General features: G+C 40.3%; 1 protein-coding gene across 1 annotated transcript in view; it reads right to left on the bottom strand.

Moving 5' to 3' along the window:
* nars1 (asparaginyl-tRNA synthetase 1) overlaps positions 1-21,482 on the bottom strand; it is a 35,533-nt gene extending 14,051 nt beyond the window's left edge. The window contains exons 1-9 of the mRNA XM_060935588.1: positions 21,314-21,482; positions 15,841-15,923; positions 15,565-15,630; positions 15,372-15,464; positions 15,138-15,227; positions 12,378-12,456; positions 5,793-5,863; positions 5,299-5,385; positions 2,241-2,462 (exon numbers count right to left, since the gene is read on the bottom strand). Coding sequence (XP_060791571.1) covers positions 2,241-2,462; positions 5,299-5,385; positions 5,793-5,863; positions 12,378-12,456; positions 15,138-15,227; positions 15,372-15,464; positions 15,565-15,630; positions 15,841-15,923; positions 21,314-21,356 — 834 coding nt within the window. The 5' untranslated portion in view covers positions 21,357-21,482. The remainder of the gene's footprint in view (positions 1-2,240; positions 2,463-5,298; positions 5,386-5,792; positions 5,864-12,377; positions 12,457-15,137; positions 15,228-15,371; positions 15,465-15,564; positions 15,631-15,840; positions 15,924-21,313) is intronic.
* Positions 21,483-22,033: the final 551 nt, after the last annotated feature.

Genomic DNA, 22,033 nt, shown 5'->3' with positions numbered 1-22,033 from the left:
AATTGGGCATCTTTTTTAATGGGCCCCGACTTGTTACAAGTATGAATAGGTGCCCCTTAAAGCAGAAAAGGTTGAGAAACCCTGCTTTAGAAGTCTTATTCCAACGTCATGAACCTAGCCACAAACGAAAACGTCATAGGCTTTGAGACTTGTGAAAGCTTTCATTTGATTCTTTGTGTAAAACAATGTTTGGACGACCAGATCATTGGAATTGTCCAGAAACTGTATGTTTGGAAAGTTGTTGAAATTGCTTGAAAAGTCTGTTTTTTTAAGCTGTAGGGGTCCAGTCCATCACATAAATATATTTTTTCTTGATATCATCATTTTGGGGGGGGGGTTTGCAGCACGGTGGTGTAGTGGTTAGCGCTGTCGCCTCACAGCAAGAAGGTCTGGGTTTGAGCCCCGTGGCCGGCGAGGGCCTTTCTGTGTGGAGTTTGCATGTTCTCCCCGTGTCCGCGTGGGTTTCCTCCGGGTGCTCCGGTTTCCCCCACAGTCCAAAGACATGCAGGTTAGGTTAACTGGTGACTCTAAATTGACCGTAGGTGTGAATGTGAGTGTGAATGGTTGTCTGTGTCTATGTGTCAGCCCTGTGATGACCTGGCGACTTGTCCGGGGTGTGCCCTGCCTTTCGCCCGTAGTCAGCTGGGATAGGCTCCAGCTTGCCTGCAACCCTGTAGAACAGGATAAAGCAGCTAGAGATAATGAGATGAGATAAGATCATCATTTTGGTTTTGGTTCTAGTCTGTTAACATGGTCAGATGTAGAATGTTTTCCACAAGATGACAATGAATGCGAAACCGAAGGTAAAAAAAAAAAAAGTCACATGATTGCAAACAAAGAATTAGGTGACTCGTTACATGCCTACAAAACTGACAAAGGTTGTGACAAATCCACGATGAGTTTTTCGATCACTACACATTTGCACCTGATTGTCTCATCTTTAAAGGAGAACTGAAGGCAAATTTTTTATTATCAAAATTCTATTTCTCATTTTATTAAATATCGGAATGCATTTTTGATCGCTATTTTGTCACTGCTGTAGCAAGTTATGAGTGTTTGAAATATGCTACGGAATATATCAGTCCATATGTCAAAGCAATGGCCGTAAACAAGATTCGTTGAGACCTGTGCGAGACATCATAGGACAAAGTAAAACGTACAGTGGAAATCAAAGCGACCAACATCTGCCAACGTTGTCAAAAGACGCGCACGCCCTCTTTCGAATGCTGACGTAATCAAGCCGGAAGTTTTGTTTGTTTTGATAGCAATCAGGAAAGTTTGAAAAAAGTAGGCAGTAATCGTCATTTAAACTCATTTTTGTGCAATATTTCGTTTGGAAAACAGTTTTCAAAATGGCGGCACTGACACCTGGCTGACACGTCACGTTTCGAAGTCTCACACAAGTCTTGTGAAGATCACGTGGATAAGCAACGCCTGCCGTGGACCAAACGAACTAAATTCAACATGGCTAAAAACCGAATCGGCCGATAAGTATAATATTTAATTGGAATTAGTTGCCAATACAAATCACAATATAAGGTTACTAAAACCAAAAACGTAATTGAATAACATGTTAATTAAGAAATAAAGCAAGTTTAAAAATGATTTCAGTTCTCCTTTAATCCAACTACTATTTCTGTAAATCCTGCATCTTCAGTTTGTATCGGCCCATATCATGTTGAGGTTCGTGCACATATTAAGGATTTAATACCAAAATTGCATGTATCAGTATACAGACTTAAACGCTACTCAGAGAATTGTGTGTGAGAGGGAGAGTTTGTCTTAGTCACACACAGACAAGACTGAGTTACACAAGATTCTGAACTTCAGTTTAAGTGCATTATTCTTGCACTATTCCAATTTCATGATCTTGATTTCGCATCTTGTTGCTTCATTAAGCTGTGTACACTGTCAACACATGGATAAAATGATACAATGCAAAACAATAGGATGTGCTATTAAAATAACAAATGCTATTTTCAAGGCTGCTGACTAATAAGAGTGGAAGCCAAATTGTTTAATTAAACCAAATTTGCCGTAATTAACGTGATACACTGGCAATATAATCCTCAGTTCCTATGACATGTTTATTTCAGTGCTTGCCATCTTCTCATTCATTTCCGTTTTAAATTGTCTATTCCGTTTATGTTTTGCTATGTTATGTACCTTTATGGTAGCATAATATTGAATGTAATGATTCTCATACAGGATAAAGTTTTGGGTTTTTTTTATGGCCGCACCTCATAGTAGCCACGGCTGAAGAAGTGCTCTCTGAAGCAGTGTGTCACTGTGGAGCGCACTCGCAGGATTTTGGACACGTTTTCTCCACGGATCATCATGTGCCTATTGTTGAGCTGAACGTCCACATCGGACTCCTCGTTCAACAGATTGTCAATGCCGCCAGCCGGAGAGAGACCGATCAGCTCCCAGAAATCACAGTGCAGCTCGTGGCCTCCTGGAGCCTAAGATGGAACACCAAATTCATTTGTAACAGCAGTGACTAGAACATTTTCAATATGTGGATTGCGATCGCCAAAAATCCTTCATGAAGAGCAATAGCAGCAAAGGTTTAGGTTCTCTTACATGTTACGGCTAGATACAGAATAATGCTATCATTTGTGTTTGTCCAAAATATTACAATTGTTATATTTAAAGGAAAAGTGCTCAACTGCTGGATAATCGGGTTTCAAACAAATGTACTCTCAGCCAGGTAAGTAATGAGTTTAAATGCAGGAAAATCAACTACTTAATGATATATATTATATATGGTGATTTGTTGTTTAGTTATTTAAATGGAGGACGTAAATGAACATTATTTCCGTCTAAAATGAAAAACTTGGTATATATTATTATACCACACCATTGCTGACTGAAGGTATTGGATCACTTTAGTTTAACAGCAAAGCAGATCACGGATTACTATGACGCCCTAAAGCATTATTTTTTCTAAAGTAACAACTCATTCATAGGGACCTGTATGGCTCCACATAATCAAAAATTATCATATGTATAACTGTTTTTCTATCCACATTCACTGGATATGAGCAATCGTGCACTCTGATTGACTACTCTACTACTAGGCTATCAGCTCATATACTGTGAGTAGAGAAAAACAAAATGGCGGTGCATGTTGCTGAACCAACTGAGGATGAAATAAAAACTCTACTCGAAAACAAAAACCCAAAAAATATTAAAAAATAAAAATAAAAAAGCAAAAAATATGGAATGGTAAGAATGTAGGGTTTTTATTTTTCAAGAACTATTATTATTATTCTTGCATTTTTCACAAATTGCTACTGTCATTTTGCCGGTTTGTTTACATTCGAAGCAGAAGTTATTTTGTCTGATGTTTTGTATAAAGTGTTGATTTGTCGAATTTGCAAAAAATAAAGAAAAATGCTCCGTTTCTCGAAATCCAGTGACTGTGGATAGAATAAAACAATTATTCCACTCAATCTCGTCATACATGGCTTATAGACAACTCGGTGCTACGTGCCTCATCAGCTCATATACGGCTCGATTTCCTGGAATAACTGTTAACTATAGTTAAGCATTCTGTAAGAAGAATGTTTAATGTTATAAGAGCAAACAAACACCTCTTACAGGAAAATATTCTGACCTTAAAGGTCATAGGCAATGGTCGGAGGTGAAACGTAGAATATCAACTTTATTGTCTAGAAGAACGACCCAAAAAGCGAATTCAATCTTCCTAGTGTCTGATTTGCACCCTAAAATTGAAAACGGTTAAAATATACTGTTTTGCCCAATTTCCGAAGGTTTATTTACATCTCACTTATGCGCACTTTCGCCGCCAGGGGACCGTCGTCGTGACGTCATTTAAGCCAAACAGACTGGGAGCAGTTCTGTGTTTACTTGCAAACCGAGCACACGTGTACAGACTTTGGTCGTGAGAGGTTGTGTAAAATGTCTGAAAGCGATAGCGATTTTGAAGTAGGAACTCTCCAAATTGAATATTGAAAGGTGAAACCATATATGTATGAACCTAGGGCCGTTGCCAAGCAATCGGTGAATGTGGCTCACTGGTTTGACCGTGCAGCCTCGGAATCGGACAGCGACTCGGCCGACTCTGATCGCGGTGACACCAGACCTCAACAAGACTCGCGCCCAAACGATTTATCCTGGTAATTATGATAAATTCCTACTTTCATCGTAATACTAAATAAGAGCCCTTTTGAAGAATAATTAAGCCGCCCTCCCTAGTGGATATAGGTAATGATTACTTGACAGTGCGCCGGTAGGCCACATTAGCCTGCCACCCACAGCATTATACTATTTATAGCCTACTCTAAGCGAGGAAATATCCCTTTGTCTCATTTCCACAATGATTGTACAGGATCCCTCAGGATTCTTGACTTGTCAATTGCGAGCAAAAGTAAAAATGTTTACCTCCAATCTTCTTTTTGCTTGAGCGTTGCTGCTCCGTTTCCTCTTTGACTGCTTGATTTGGTTTCACGCCCACAATCCACTCTCTCCACCTCTTTTCCTCTTTCGGAAAAAGCCAACCCTCTGGCTTCACACGCACAATCCACTCTCTCCGCCTCGTCTCCTCTTCCGGAAAAAAACAACCCTCTGGCTTCATGCGCACAATCCACTCTCTCCGCCTCGTCTCCTCTTTCGGAAAAAGCCAACCCACTCGCTCCGCCTCTTCTCCTTTTTCAGAAAAAGCCAACCCTCTCGCTCCACCTCTTCTCCTTTTTCAGAAAAAAACCAACCCTCTCGCTCTGCCTCTTCTCCCTTTTCAGAAAAAGCCAGCCCAATTGCTCTGCCTCTTCTCCTTTTTTGGAAAAAAAAAAACAACCCTCTTGCTCCGCTTCTTTTCCTCTTTCGGAAAAAGGTAAAAACTTCTTCCTGAACCGGTCCCGTTGTTACAGTTCACTGCACAACAATAAGGCATGGTTTCTCTTTGGAAATTCCCAAATGCACGTCTGCACTCAAGCCGAACGGCAATGCAAGTAAACTGAAGTGGACTCAACTCAAGCGGTTTGTTTATCTTGAATGACGTCACGCGCCAAGTGGTCACGAAAATCGCCGAACAGAAATTTGCCACGATCTGTGCTAACTTATTTTAATTATTACTTATTAACAATACTTCTTGGGACCAGAAGAAGATTACAGAGGGTTTTTTAACATATAAAGTTTCAAATGTGCATAAATTGAAAACCATTGCCTATGACCTTTAATTAACACTAGTAATTTTAATTTACTAATTCACATCTGAAACACAAAAGAACAAATAGAACAGTGCAATAGTGAGTTGTTTTTCTCCAAGCTTGGTACCTGTTTTCCCTCAGGAACCGGTTTCACTATTCCATACAGAGCCACTGTGCTTTCAGTAGACAATACGAGCCCGTTATAGCACTGACACTAAAAGAGGAAAAAAAAAAAAAACACACAATCATTAATTCACATGAGCGTTTCATCCATATACTTACACGCAAGTACAACCAACAAACACGAGTACAAACACCCCCACCATCACACACACACACACACACTTTCAGTTGGGGGGGGGGGGGGGGGGCAGTATTGTATTCGAAAAAAAAACAGGATTGTAAAAATTGGGGAAAAAAAATTGTCAAAATTGTTGTAAAGTAAACGTGAAGACTTAAATATGACTCCTTTAACTGTTTGTTCAGGTCCAAATGCTCTGTAATAAGAGCCAAGGGGAGGGTATGTAACATTATGGAAAGATATCAAGGACTTTTGCAATAATACTAAACACTACAGTTATATAATAACAACAACAACAACATCACATATCAGTTGATTACCAGTTTATCAGTGAGGACACACTGCAGATATCCTGTTCCATCTCTCAGCACAATGAACAGGAGGTTCTTTCCTAACATAAAAAACACACAAAAATAGTCAATTTTATTAGCCATTACAAAAATAAACCTCTATAGTATTAAAATGAAGTATTAAATTGTTAACAGATGATTTACAATCCCAATTCCAAAAAAGTTGGGACGCTGTGTAAAACAAATAAGAGTGCTCTGAGAGCGCAATATCCCCCGCTGGCAACTATGCCATAACTCTGGTAAAATGCGACTAAATTGAACGAAATTACAATATGCATATTACCGAGATATAACAAAGAATCTTGTCAAGTTTCATGAAATTCCTCCAAAAACTGTGAGAAGAGTTTATTTCAGAAGGCGAGTACCTTTCCTGGGTCGGACAGACGGATGGACATCGCCACGACATAATCCCCCTTCGGGCCTTTTGGCCAGCGGGGGATAATAAAAATTGTGAGGGAAGTTGATTTCAGAAAGCAAGCACACCTTGATGAAATTGCCAAAGTACAAGTTTGTTAATACAACCCCAATTCCAAAAAAGTTGGGACAAAGTACACATTGTAAATAAAAACAGAATGCAATAATTTACAAATCTCAAAAACTGATATTGTATTCACAATAGAACATAGACAACATATCAAATGTCGAAAGTGAGACATTTTGAAATTTCATGCCAAATATTGGCTCATTTGAAATTTCATGACAGCAACACATCTCAAAAAAGTTGGGACAGGGGCAATAAGAGGCTGGAAAAGTTAAAGGTACAAAAAAGGAACAGCTGGAGGACCAAATTGCAACTCATTAGGTCAACTGGCAATAGGTCATTAACATGACTGGGTATAAAAAGAGCATCTTGGAGTGGCAGCAGCTCTCAGAAGTAAAGATGGGAAGAGGATCACCAATCCCCCTAATTCTGCGCCGACAAATAGTGGAGCAATATCAGAAAGGAGTTCGACAGTGTAAAATTACAAAGAGTTTGAACATATCATCATCTACAGTGCATAATATCATCAAAAGTTTCAGAGAATCTGGAAGAATCTCTGTGCGTAAGGGTCAAGGCCGGAAAACCATACTGGGTGCCCGTGATCTTCGGGCCCTTAGACGGCACTGCATCACATACAGGCATGCTTCTGTATTGGAAATCACAAAATGGGCTCAGGAATATTTCCAGAGAACATTATCTGTGAACACAAAACTCTATAGTTCAAAGAAGAAGCCGTATCTAAACATGATTCAGAAGTGCAGACGTCTTCTCTGGGCCAAGGCTCATTTAAAATGGACTGTGGCAAAGTGGAAAACTGTTCTGTGGTCAGACGAATCAAAATTTGAAGTTCTTTATGGAAATCAGGGACGCCGTGTCATTCGGACTAAAGAAGAGGACGACCCAAGTTGTTATCAGCGCTCAGTTCAGAAGCCTGCATCTCTGATGGTATGGGGCTGCATTAGTGCGTGTGGCATGGGCAGCTTACACATCTGGAAAGACACCATCAATGCTGAAAGGTATATCCAGGTTCTAGAGCCGAGGTGGGCAAACTACGGCCCGCGGGCCACATCCGGCCCATTGGCGTTTTTAATCCGGCCCGCGGAAGACAATCATATAAACGCGATTGAGCAGATCTATAAACTATAAGCTTCAGTGTTATCACGTAGACAGGTGTTCTAGAGATCCGTCTTTCCAGTCAGTCGTATTCACGCGAGATTACATTTGCAGAGTGGTGCAGCGCGTGCCATGGAAGTCATTCTGGCGCCCGTGCCACTGATGATCTCGAGAACACAGGATAAAACTTTACAATGAGTGGTCCTAAAAAAAGAAAAGTGGACAGTGAGTGCAGGGTGTTCAATAAAGAATGGACAACTAAATATTTTTTTGCTGAAGTCCGATCAAAGGCTGTATGCCTTATTTGCAAAGAAAACCGTTGCAGTTTTAAAGGAATAGAACATCAAACGGCACTTTTCCTCCAAGCATGCTAATTATGCTAACAACCAGTCAGCGCAAGAACGGATGAATACAGCTCAGCGGTTGCTGAGTGAATGTGAGTATTAACACTTTCTCTTTTTAAAACTATGTTGGAGCTGTAATAAGATGGTAGTCACATGTTTACAGACATAATAATATAAAAAGTATAACTCTTAGTAATTTTGGTTGTCGTGGGTGGCTGCTGTAGTGCTGGTGTTTGTTTTTAAGTACCATGTGCTTTTGGGTGTCTGCTCCACCCTTCATTTATGTCCCTGTCTGCTATTATAGGTGCAGCTAGGATATGAGCAGCTGACCTTGCTTCTGCTTATATCTGTTCCTGGACTTTTGCCTGTGGAGGTTACTCTGATCTATGAGTGGCCTTTTGGAATATGAAAACCTGTTTGGAACCTGTGTTTTGATTTTTTGAGGACTGGAAATATTTCAGTGAGTGACTTTGAACCTGAAAACCAGTTTGGAGTTTTTTGCTTTCTTGAGCTGTTTTGTTTGATGTTGTGGGCTGGATGGATCCAGTGCCAAACCACTGAACTGCAAACATGTTGGCATGGTGTGGTACCCAAACTGTTGAACTGCAAACATTTTGGAATGGTGTGGTACCTCTCCTACTAATGGTGGTTGGTTGTACTGGCAGGCTGGAAGTGGATGGTTAAAAAAAACCACTCAGGTGTAAATCTACGAGTTCAGTGAAATGTACAAAAATGATATGTACTGATATGTAATTTAGTTCAATTTAATGATATGCAATTTAGTTGTATGTATAAAATGATACAAATATACAAATACACTGGCATCCTACTCATCCTGGCAGCTCAAAGATGTAATTTAAGAATTAAGTGTGCTACTTTTCTTACTGTCACGTTGTGTGTGTGTGTGTGTGTGTGTATTACTTTTCTGGATGGATCCAGTGCCAATCTATTGAACTGCAAACATTTTTCTGCTCTGCCTTTGTTGACTGAGAACTAAAATAAATGTCAATCTGATCTGCATTTGGGTCTCTGTCAGTGAAGGCCTTACAATAACACTAAAGCTTATCCGGTTTATGTTCGATATGTATGAATTTGGTGCTGGCCCGGCCCGCCTGGCAAATTTCAAAAGTCAATGTGGCCCCTGAGCCAAAAAGTTTGCCCACCCCTGTTCTAGAGCAACATATGCTCCCATCCAGATGACGTCTCTTTCAGGGAAGACCTTGCATTTTCCAACATGACAATGCCAAACCACATACTGCATCAATTACAGCATCATGGCTGCGTAGAAGAAGGGTCCGGGTACTGAACTGGCCAGCCTGCAGTCCAGATCTTTCACCCATAGAAAACATTTGGCGCATCATAAAACGGAAGATATGACAAAAAAGACCTAAGACAGTTGAGCAACTAGAATCCTACATTAGACAAGAATGGGTTAACATTCCTATCCCTAAACTTGAGCAACTTGTCTCCTCAGTCCCCAGACGTTTACAGACTGTTGTAAAGAGAAAAGGGGATGTCTCACAGTGGTAAACATGGCCTTGTCCCAACTTTTTTGAGATGTGTTGTTGTCATGAAATTTAAAATCACCTAATTTTTCTCTTTAAATGATACATTTTCTCAGTTTAAACATTTGATATGTCATCTATGTTCTATTCTGAATAAAATATGGACTTTTGAAACTTCCACATCATTGCATTCCGTTTTTATTTACAATTTGTACTTTGTCCCAACGTTTTTGGAATCGGGGTTGTAATCAAGGGCATAACTCTGGTAAAATGTGCCCAAATTAGACGAAATTTCAATCTGCGTATAACCGTCATATAATACAACCTTTTGCCGAGTTTGGTGAAATTCCTCCACAAATTGTGAGAGGAGGTGATTTCAGAATGTACACCCTCATGAAAGTGTACAATATGCGTATTATTTAATCAAGGGTCAAAACTCTGGTAAAATTTTCACAAACAAAATCAAATCACAATATGCGTATTACCGTCATATAACAAGGCCTTTTGCCAAGCTTCGAGAAATTCGTCCAAAAATTGTGAGAGGAGTTGATGTCAGAAGGCGAGCACACCTTCATGAAATTGTGAAAGTACAAGATTGTTAATCAAGGGCCACAACTCTGGTAAAATGCGACCGAATTGAACAAAATAACAATATGGATATTACCAAATATAACAATGCCTTTTGCCAAGTTTGGTGAAATTCCTCCAAAAATTGAGAGAGGAGTTGATTTCAGAAGGAAAACATGCTCTCATGAAATTGTGAAAGTATAATTTTGTTAATGAAGGGCTGCAACGCTGGTAAAATGTGACCCAATTTAACAAAATTACAATATGTGTACTACCGACATTTAACAAAGAATCCTGCCAAGTTTCATGAAATTCCTCCAAAAATTTCGAGCAACGTGCTGCCATCCAGATGACATCACTTTCAGGGAAGGCCTTGATTCTATTAGCAAGACGGTACCAAACTGCACTCTGCATGAATTACAACTGCATGGCTCCGTAGTAAGAGTCTGACTCACACTCATAATGTACAGTGGTGCTTGAAAGTTTGTGAACCCTTTAGAATTTTCTATATTTCTGTATAAATCTGACCTAAAACATCATCAGATTTTCACACAAGTCCTAAAAATAAATAAAGAGAACCCAATTAAATAAATGAGACAAAAATATTATACTTGGTCATTTATTTATTGAGGAAAATGAGCCAATATTACATATCTGTGAGGGGCAAAAGTATGTGAACCTTTGCTTTCAGTATCTGGTGTGACCCCCTTGTGCAACAATAACTGCAACTAAACGTTTCCGGTAACTGTTGATCAGTCCTGCACACCAGCTTGGAGGAATTTTAGCCCATTCCTCCGTACAGAACAGCTTCAACTCTGGGATGTTGGTGGGTTTCCTCACATGAACTGCTCGCTTCAGGTCCTTCCACAACATTTCGATTGGATTAAGGTCAGGACTTTGACTTGGCCATTCCAAAACATTAACTTTATTCTTCTTTAACCATTCTTTGGTAGAACGACTTGTGTGCTTAGGGTCGTTGTCTTGCTGCATGACCCACCTTCTCTTGAGATTCAGTTCATGGACAGATGTCCTGACATTTTCCTTTAGAATTCACTGGTATAATTCAGAATTCATTGTTCCATCAATGATGGCAAGCCGTCCTGGCCCAGATGCAACAAAACAGGCCCAAACCATGATAGTACCACCACCATGTTTCACAGATGGGATAAGGTTCTTCTGCTGGAATGCAGTGTTTTCCTTTCTCCAAACATAACACTTCTCATTTAAACCAAAAAGTTCTGTTTTGGTCTCGTCCATCCACAAAACATTTTTCCAATAGCCTTCTGGCTTGTCCACGTAATCTTTAGCAAACAGCAGACGAGCAGCAATGTTCTTTTTGGGGAGCAGTGGCTTTCTCCTTGCAACCCTGCCATGCACACCATTGTTGTTCAGTGTTCTCCTGATGGTGGACTCATGAACATTAGCCAATGTGAGAGAGGCCTTCAGTTGCTTAAAAGTTACCCTGGGGTCCTTTGTGACCTCACCGACTATTACACGCCTTGTTCTTGGAGTGATCTTTATTGGTCGACCACTCCTGGGGAGGGTAACAATGGTCTTGAATTTCCTCCATTTGTACACAGTCTCTCTGACTGTGGATTGGTGGAGTCCAAACTCTTTAGAGATGCTCTTATAACCTTTTTCAGCCTGATGAGCATCAACAACACTTTTTTCTGAGGTCCTCAGAAATCTCCTTTGTTCGTGCCATAATACACTTCCACAAACATGTGTTGTGAAGATCAGACTTTGATAGATCCCTGTTCTTTAAATAAAACAGGATGCCCACTCACTCCTCATTGTCATCCCATTGATTGAAAACACCTGACTCTAATTTCACCTTCATATTAACTGCTAATCCTAGAGGTTCACATACTTTTGCCACTCACAGATATGTAACACTGGATGATTTTCCTCAATCAATAAATGACCAAGTATTCTATTTTTGTCTTGTTTGTTTAACTGGGTTCTCTTTATCTACTTTTAGGACTTGTGTGAAAATCTGATGATGTTTTAGGTCATATTTATGCAGAAATATAGAAAATTCTAAAGGGTTCACAAACTTTCAAGCACCACTGTATACCGGCCATGTCAGTTCCAGGGTGTAACACGGCAAAATATGGAAAAGTTCAATGGGAGGGGGTAAATACTTTTGCAAGTATTTGTTGATGCATTAAAGGGGGGGGAGGAATGTCATGGTCTATTTGTTAAGAAAGGACTCACATATTTCCATTTGTTACATTAGGAATGTACAATAACATGTAATGTAACAATAGACATGGAATGTTTCATGGTCTGCAAATAAAATCCAAAGCTAAAAAAGATCTTATCATGGTATTTTTTTTATTTTCATTTTTTGGGGTTCTGTTTTTGAGTAGAGTTTTTATTTCATCCTCGGTTGGTTCAGCAACACGCGTCACCATTTTGTTTTTCTCTACTCACGGTACATGAGCTGATAGCCTAGTAGTAGAGTAGCCAATCAGAGCACGTGATTGCTCATATCCGGTGAATGTGGATAGAATAATACGCTACATTATGGACAGCGGGTTACCTTGACGACGTAGCCTGTGCACCCAGCCGAACACTTTTACTCTCTGTTCCCTCAGAGGCTCCAGCTCATGGATCTTAACCTGATACACACATACACACCAAACCATAGTTAACACACACAGTTAACCTGTTACATAATACGCCAACATGCACAATTTCAGATTTGAATTAGCCAATCATTGTACTGAAAACTTTATATCATCAACACATGCTCATCCGAGTTTCTGCTGATTCATCCACAGTTCCATCTTAAACACAAAAGGCTGTGAGAACACAATATTTTTTTTTCTTTTTCATCCGCAAAATGTCCAACCAAACACAAGGTAGGCAAAAATGCATCTTAATTTTCATACTGCTTTATATGTGAGCGTTGCATATTGAGCGTGTCAGCTACAGATTCAAACAAGAATTGCCAGTTCTTCTAGCAGATGGTGTTATTTCTAGACCCCTTGCGCAAGACATCACACATCATGTGATAATTAGACCTGGGGGTCAAACAGACACCGTCTTTTGTATAAGCAAGGCTGAATCCGTCTTCAAAAACTGCGCAAAAATGAAACATATCGGTTGTTCAAATAGGGAAATAGATTAAAGGTATTACCGTCTCCCCGCGATCTAGAAAAACGTTAACAAAGAGAAGCAAACGCTTCAAGAACAATGGAGAAATTAGTATGTGACAGCGGGGGCGTGGCCAAGCGTCGGTCTGTGAATGGAGGGCGGAGTCAGGGAAGGTAAGTGGTGGAATCATTGCACCTGATGGGGATTAACCTGTGTTCGTGTGTCTTCCCCAGTGACTGCGCCCTTTAAAAGGAGAGGAGAGCAGAGAAAGGGAGCTCTCCCAACCAGAACACTTGTGTGTGTGTGTGTGTGTGTGTGTGTGTGTGTGTGTGTGTGTGTGCGCGCGCACATAGCTGGGAAGTGATAAAAGGATGAAAAGCTAACAATAAATAGTTCACTGAGAACTCAGTTCTGGCCTGCCGTGCTTCTGTGCTCCATCCACCTGGTCCAATACTACAGAGTAGTTAAAGAGAATACGACGAGAGGAGCCAAGCCTGAAAGCTCCAGAAAAATTTGCGATTGTATTTAAAACGTATTTTAAAAAAATAGAAAGTCAGAAGCGAGTATGGAGGAGTTTGCTTAAAAGTAGACGGCCTTTCGATTTCATAAAACTGGTGAAATTTAGTTCGCTCTGAAATTTGGTCATTGTGATATACATTTATTTCTGTAATATCTTAAAAAAAAAAAACATTCTGTGGCTGGGAAGTTATTTAATTTGAAGGGATTCCTGAGCAAATAAGGTGCATGAAATCGCTCGCTTTGTGCAGTCAAGCAGACAGAGGAAGTCCGTGTGCACATGCACAGGTTTACCTGCTTCTTCTTTTGGGTTTTACAGCAGCTGGCATCCAGTGTTACATTACTGCCATCTACAGATTTACCTTGACTGTGCACTGACAGTTCCATCATTCTGTCGCTAAACGAACAGCTGATCACACCGAGGTGCTCGCTGACCGCCGATATTTATTAGTTTGGTCCTGCGTTTCCTTTCCTTCGTATATAACATAACGTCTTTTCTTCTCACTTTCCGTTACTGTAGTCAGTTTTTCACGTTTCATTCTCATCCTCCATTTTTCTCTCCTGTTTCAAATTTGTATCCTACAATGCCTTGCGCGAACAGGGAAAGCCCACCACGTCATGCATGACATAGTATCTTGAATTGCATCATGGTGAAACAGGAAAAAATAGCAAAGAATTTAGGGCCACGTGGTGTTAAATTCATTAATTGTTCTATTTTTTAAAAATTAATAAAATTTAAGTCTGTGATTCGAATTCAGTAGCTTTCGGTCCACGAAACAAAACTAACTGAGTGTCAGGGAAAATTCTTTTTATGACCTAAACGTAAAATATCTGAAAGGCAGTCTACCTTTAAAGTGCATATCACGGGTAAATTCAGGAGCAAGATCAATGTAATTCTCCTATTTTATATTAAACTTCGGTCAAATATCTGTAACATTTTGTGCAGTTTTTTTACCTTGCGCAATACCAGAAAAATTCAGTTGAAATCAAGCCATTTGAGGCGAATTGGTCCGCCTCTGAAAAAACTTGGCATTTGGATTTCCCGGCAAATATTGATTTTCGTGACATCTGTGGGACGCCTCCCTCTGAATCCTATGTCAACGCTGGTTTGTTTATGAGAAAACAACCTGGTGATTTTCTGCAAATTTCTTCAACGTTATCGCGTAATTATTAAAACGGTTAACAGATGTATGGTAGCAGGGTGTAGCAACACCAATCTTGATGGGATTAGTACTCATCGTTTTCCAAAAGACCAGACAATGAGAGAGAAATGGGAACGCTTGGTCTACACAGGCTGTGCACTGAAACCGTGCAAACCTCGCACAGCCTGCTGGCGCTTCCGCAGGTAACGTCACGATTCTGGCTCCAGACTCCCTTGGGATTTTTCCAGACGCGTTTTGTTATTTTATTTTTTTCTGCTGTAGACAGATGGCCTTGTGCAAAATTACCCTTCTGGATGAGTGTGTAAAGGGACATACTTTCATATAAAAAAAACACGAAATTGGTCCAGCATATGCACTTTAAGTTCTATAATTTGTAAATTACAAATCCTTACTAAAGACCACTGGATGGCATTTGGATGACCGTTTTCATTATACTGCATAGTACCTCTGCTTATGTCCTGAAAAAAAAATTAAGTCTCGACAAATAATCTGGAGATTGTGATTAAACTGAGCTTTGACTTTACCGTCGTGGGTTCTGGGAGGCTGGAGTCATTCTCAATAACAATCTTCTTGGCTTCCTCTAGATTTTTCTCTCTCCTCTCAGCATCTTCCGCCTGCCCATGAACACAGTGTTTTAATTTTTGCAACAGATGCCTTGGGTGTATATAAAAAACAAAAAACCTTTGCATATAAAACATTATTGTATTTAAAACATGTACTGGTAAATAAGAAAACATCAGCACTTTGTGAGTGAATACCTCTTTCTTATCTTTCGCATCTGTCTTCATTTGTTCCCTGTGGAAGAGTTTTTTCACATTCTTCAGTTGGGTTTTGGAGATCACAGTCCACCGCTAGATAGAGAAAGAAATAAAGAGATCAGATTGCATTAAAAAAATAAATAAAAATAAAAAAGAGGGCGGATATTCCTTTTCCCACTTTTTTCTTTCATACCTCTCCTTCTTTCTGAGAATCCACATAGATTGTTGGGAAAGGTTCTTTTCCGGCAAATTGCAGAGCCTACAAAAACAAATAAGTATTTGCATCCTCATTACTATGATTGCTTAATAATAATAATAATAATAATAATAATAATAATAATAGAACTGCAGAATGCATTTACTACACATCACTAATACAGTAATAAACATATTCAACTCTTCATGCAAAATATGACTTCGATGTCCAATTAGAGTGAATTGCAAAGAAAACGGAAGATATCTCATCTACCTTCAGTGGAGTTTTGAAAGGCTTCTGTTCAGTCCCATCTCCATCCTGATCACTGCCCTGTTTATCAGAGACATACAGCTCCTCTGGCAAAACAACACACATCACAACAGGTTTAAGATCACTTGTACTTGCCCCACTGTGTATGAATTGATCCCAATAAAATCTTGGCCAACTCCTACATTTCTCCATTTCAGCTTATATGCTGCAGATTCTCTAACGATACACCTAGGATTAACAAAAATAACTATATCCTGCTGACATCATCAATCAGTGCTACTGTATCTGAAATCATGCAGAAACAAGCTCTCATAAACAAACATTTTTCAACGTGAGCTTGAGGAAAAACAATATTTTTATGTCCAATAGTGTGTTTCAGTTAAGTTTCACCATTGTCACTACCGTATTACTGTATTTGTAGCTGTCAAGAGAGTTTTGCAAATGGTGGTGCAGTGGTTAGCACTGTCACCTCACAGCAAGAAGGCTCTGGGTTCGAATCTCACATCCGACAAGGGCCTTTCTGTGTGGAGTTTGCATGTTCTCCCCGAGTCTGCGTGGGTTTTTTCCGGGTGCTCCGGTTTCCCCCACAATCCAAAGACATGCAGGTTAGGTAAAAACTACCCAGCCACTGGGGCTGGACAAGCCAGTGCATACTCAGTACCGGTTCCAAGCCCAGATAGACTAGGGAGGGTTGCGTCAGGAAAGACATCCGGTGTAGAAAAGAATCCTATGCCAAATCAAATATGCGGATTCGGATGATCCACTGTGGTGAGAACAGACTTGGCAATAAACTTGATTCTGAAGAAGCGAGTGTTGCAATCCTTGTTGAATTTCAAGCACCACAGCACTGGTCACATTTCTGAGATTTTAGTCAAGAATTTCAGACAATGCCAGAACTTTGGCGCCAGTTATCTTTGGTCACATCACATTATGCATTCCAAGACTGTCAACGTCAATCAGGCTTATAGTAAAGTCCGACTAATGCCCTAATTTTAAGGACTCGTGACTTGACTTGGACTTGAGCACTGATGACTCGGACTCAGATTCGTGCATTAAATGCATTCTGGCTCGTAAACTGGAATTGAGGACTCTGATTTTTTTCTTTATATTTTCAATAATTTGGCATAAGATATTTATATTTACATTAACTTTAATACTAATTTCTTGCAAGAGAATGCACGTTCACCTGTTCATACATCATGTTCAGGAACAAACTAACGTTAACGGCGCTAAAATGCCTGGAGAGAACGCCCCTAGGATTGTCCGCTTTGCTTATACAGACTTCTTGCACAGTGGGAAAAAATGCACTGCTATGTGTTCCATATGTAGAAGAACTATCAAGGAGATGACAGGGACAACCTCGAACTTCAATTGTCATTTGGTAAGACTCCACCCGGAGAAGTGACACGCTATGTTCATTGCTCTGTTGATAGCAGGGCTTGCTTAATGAGTGATGAACTAGCTAGTGTTAACCCTCTCTCATGTTATTTGCCTTGTTGATACTGACCGATGAACAAGCTTTTTATCTGTAGCCTATTAACTAAACTGGAGCAGTCAGTGGGGCAGTAACATTAGTCCAACACAGTAGCAAAGACGGTTTCACATAAAGGCAGCAACAGGCACTGTCAAACAGCGCGGTTGGAGTCTTGTTCTCGGACTAGACTCGAAATTTTCTTTAATGACTTAGACTTGAACACTGGGGACTCGAGACTGGACTCGGACTCAAGGTTGAGTGACTCGACTACAACATTGACGTCAACTCGTAAGCAAAGAATTATTTTCCAGTGTACTTTCAGGAACACCACTCAAGACCTGCTGTTTTGGAGATGCTTAACCCAGTCGTCTTGCTGGCACAATTCGGTTCATGTCAAAGTCCTTACACTTGCCCATTTTTTCCTGCTTCCAACACATCAGCTTCGAGAACTGACTGTTCTCTTGCTGTCTAATATATCCCACCCACTGACAGGTACCACTGTAAGGAGATATAACAATGTTATTCACTTCACCTGTGAGTGGTTTAATGTTATGGTTGATTGGTGTGTGTGTGTTAAAAAAAGTTAAAGTCCTTCCCTCGCCATGTGGTGCATCGGGCGGCGCCGATCTCCGTTTCCACAGCCCTCGGCCTCTCGCCTATTACATAGCTAGGGTTACAGTGGGGGGGCGGGTCTTCGAGTAACCACGAGAGTTTAACTCCCCACTCGCATCTGTATTGCAGCGTGCCTTGCCAGATGGTACCATTTTTATGATGGTCTCTGGTATGACCCGACCGTGAATAGAACTCACGATCTCCCGATCGAGAGGCGGACACACTGCCACTAGGCCACTAGCCAGTGTGTGTGTATATACACACACACACATATACATACATACACACACACACACATATATATACATACACACACACATATACACATATATATATATATATATATATATATATATATATATATATATATATATATATATATATATATACATATACATATATATACATACACACACACACACACACACATATATATATATACACACACACACATACAACCCCGATTCCAAAAAAAGTTGGGACAAAGTACAAATTGTAAATAAAAACGGAATGCAGTGATGTGGAAGTTTCAAAATTCCATATTTTATTCAGAATAGAACATAGATGACATATCAAATGTTTAAACTGAGAAAATGTATCATTTAAAGAGAAAAATTAGGTGATTTTAAATTTCATGACAACAACACATCTCAAAAAAGTTGGGACAAGGCCATGTTTACCACTGTGAGACATCCCCTTTTCTCTTTACAACAGTCTGTAAACGTCTGGGGACTGAGGAGACAAGTTGCTCAAGTTTAGGGATAGGAACGTTAACCCATTCTTGTCTAATGTAGGATTCTAGTTGCTCAACTGTCTTAGGTCTTTTTTGTCATATCTTCCGTTTTATGATGCGCCAAATGTTTTCTATGGGTGAAAGATCTGGACTGCAGGCTGGCCAGTTCAGTACCCGGACCCTTCTTCTACGCAGCCATGATGCTGTAATTGATGTAGTATGTGGTTTGGCATTGTCATGTTGGAAAATGCAAGGTCTTCCCTGAAAGAGACGTCGTCTGGATGGGAGCATATGTTGCTCTAGAACCTGGATATACCTTTCAGCATTGATGGTGTCTTTCCAGATGTGTAAGCTGCCCATGCCACACGCACTAATGCAACCCCATACCATCAGAGATGCAGGCTTCTGAACTGAGCGCTGATAACAACTTGGGTCGTCCTTCTCCTCTTTAGTCCGAATGACATGGCGTCCCTGATTTCCATAAAGAACTTCAAATTTTGATTCATCTGACCACAGAACAGTTTTCCACTTTGCCACAGTCCATTTTAAATGAGCCTTGGCCCAGAGAAGACGTCTGCGCTTCTGGATCATGTTTAGATATGGCTTCTTCTTTGAACTATAGAGTTTTAGCTGGCAACGGCGGATGGCACGGTGAATTGTGTTCACAGATAATGTTCTCTGGAAATATTCCTGAGCCCATTTTGTGATTTCCAATACAGAAGCATGTCTATATGTGATGCAGCGGCCCGAAGATCACGGGCACCCAGTATGGTTTTCCGGCCTTGACCCTTACGCACAGAGATTCTTCCAGATTCTCTGAATCTTTTGATGATATTATGCACTGTAGATGATGATATGTTCAAACTCTTTGCAATTTTACACTGTCGAACTCCTTTCTGATATTGCTCCACTATTTGGCGGCGCAGAATTAGGGGGATTGGTGATCCTCTTCCCATCTTTACTTCTGAGAGCCGCTGCCACTCCAAGATGCTCTTTTTATACCCAGTCATGTTAATGACCTATTGCCAATTGACCTAATGAGTTGCAATTTGGTCCTCCAGCTGTTTCTTTTTTGTACCTTTAACTTTTCCAGCCTCTTATTGCCCCTGTCCCAACTTTTTTGAGATGTGTTGCTGTCATGAAATTGCAAATGAGCCAATATTTGGCATGAAATTTCAAAATGTCTCACTTTTGACATTTGATATGTTGTCTATGTTTTATTGTGAATACAATATCAGTTTTTGAGATTTGTAAATTATTGCATTCCGTTTTTATTTACAATTTGTACTTTGTCCCAACTTTTTGGGAATCGGGGTTGTATATATACACACACTACCGTTCAAAAGTTTGTGGTCACTTTGAAATGTCCTTATTTTTGAAAGAAAAGCACTGTTCTTTTCAATGAAGATCACTTTAAACTAATCAGAAATCCACTCTATACATTGCTAATGTGGTAAATGACTATTCTAGCTGCAAATGTCTGGTTTTTGGTGCAATATCTCCATAGGTGTATAGAGGCCCATTTCCAGCAACTCTCACTCCAGTGTTCTAATGGTACAATGTGTTTGCTCATTGCCTCAGAAGGCTAATGGATGATTAGAAAACCCTTGTACAATCATGTTAGCACAGCTGAAAACAGTTGAGCTCTTTAGAGAAGCTATAAAACTGACCTTCCTTTGAGCAGATTGAGTTTCTGGAGCATCACATTTGTGGGGTCAATTAAATGCTCAAAATGGCCAGAAAAATGCCTTGACTATATTTTCTATTCATTTTACAACTTATGGTGGTAAATAAAAGTGTGACTTTTCATGGAAAACACAAAATTGTCTGGGTGACCCCAAACTTTTGAACAGTAGTGTATATATATATATATATATATATATAACACACATTTTTTCTTTTGTATATATATATATATAGGGCGGCACGGTGGTGTAGTGGTTAGCGCTGTCGCCTCACAGCAAGAAGGTCCTGGGTTCGAGCCCCGGGGCCGGCGAGGGTCTTTCTGTGTGGAGTTTGCATGTTCTCCCCGTGTCCGCGTGGGTTTCCTCCGGGTGCTCCGGTTTCCCCCACAGTCCAAAGACATGCAGGTTAGGTTAACTGGTGACTCTAAATTGACTGTGAGTGTGAATGGTTGTCTGTGTCTATGTGTCAGCCCTGTGATGACCTGGCGACTTGTCCAGGGTGTACCCCGCCTTTCGCCCGTAGTCAGCTGGGATAGGCTCCAGCTTGCCTGTGACCCTGTAGAAGGATAAAGCGGCTAGAGATAATGAGATGAGATATATATATATACACACACTTCTGATCTGAAATAATGACGTCACATGTGAGGCTTATGTACCCTTTCTTGGACTCTATTTGGGCTTCAACGCCTGTTTATTTATTACATATGGTATGAAAAGTCTAGTGAGATATCCTATAGTTTTAATCAGTCATGATGCAGATGCATGATGATCTGGACACATCACGGGACACATGAACTTCTAGCTAAAAGCATGGAGTTATATTATGTTATCTAATATGAAACTATATTCACGGAAGTGCACCGATGCTAAGCTAAAGCTCGGCTACAGCAAGAAAGGCGATCTGATGCAACACGCTGCGCAATTTGCTGCAACAGCACAGATTTTGTTTTTAATTTACGATGCCACACTCACCCAGCGACATTTCTCCTGCGCCCTGGGTCTCTTTGTCCGCCATGTATGTGTCCGATCTTGTGGATGAATCTCACACGCAAGCTGTCAATTAACAACAAAGCACAATAAACTCTCAGCTTCGGTCGATCCTGGCTCGGGCTTCCACACACTCGTGCAATGAATGAGGACGCGCATGCGCGGAGTGATGCTCACTGACAAGCCGCTCTGAGTGGTCGGAATTTGGGGCTCACTGATTGGGTAGTCTCAAATCTGGAGGCGGGATTTATAGGAATGTCATTGTTGATTGGCTGTTTTTACTCTGAATCACTGACTGACCAGTGCTCAAAATAATTGATATCGAAACCTGACAAGAAAGGAATATTTTATTATTCTTATTTTCTTTAATACATTAGCATTTATTCATGTTTATGAAATATATTAATATTCAGAACTTATTGTTTTTCCTCACCATAAAAGAGACCACAATGGCAACTTTGTGACAATAAACTCTGTAGGGCTTTCAAGAGATTTTATTTCATAGAAGAATTTATTCCATTGGTGGTGTAGTGGTTAGCACTGTCACCTCACAGCAAGAAGGTTCTGGGTTTGAACCTCACGACCAACGGGGGCCTTTCTGTGTGGAGTTTGCATGTTCTCCCCGTGTCTGTGTGGGTTTCCTCTGGGTGCTCCAGTTTCCCCCACAGTCCAAAGACATGCAGGTTAGGTTAACTGGTGGCTCTA

The sequence above is a fragment of the Neoarius graeffei genome, chromosome 12, assembly GCF_027579695.1.
Source record: "Neoarius graeffei isolate fNeoGra1 chromosome 12, fNeoGra1.pri, whole genome shotgun sequence".
NCBI lineage: Eukaryota > Metazoa > Chordata > Actinopteri > Siluriformes > Ariidae > Neoarius > Neoarius graeffei.
This window is presented reverse-complemented; position numbering and strand designations above follow the sequence as displayed.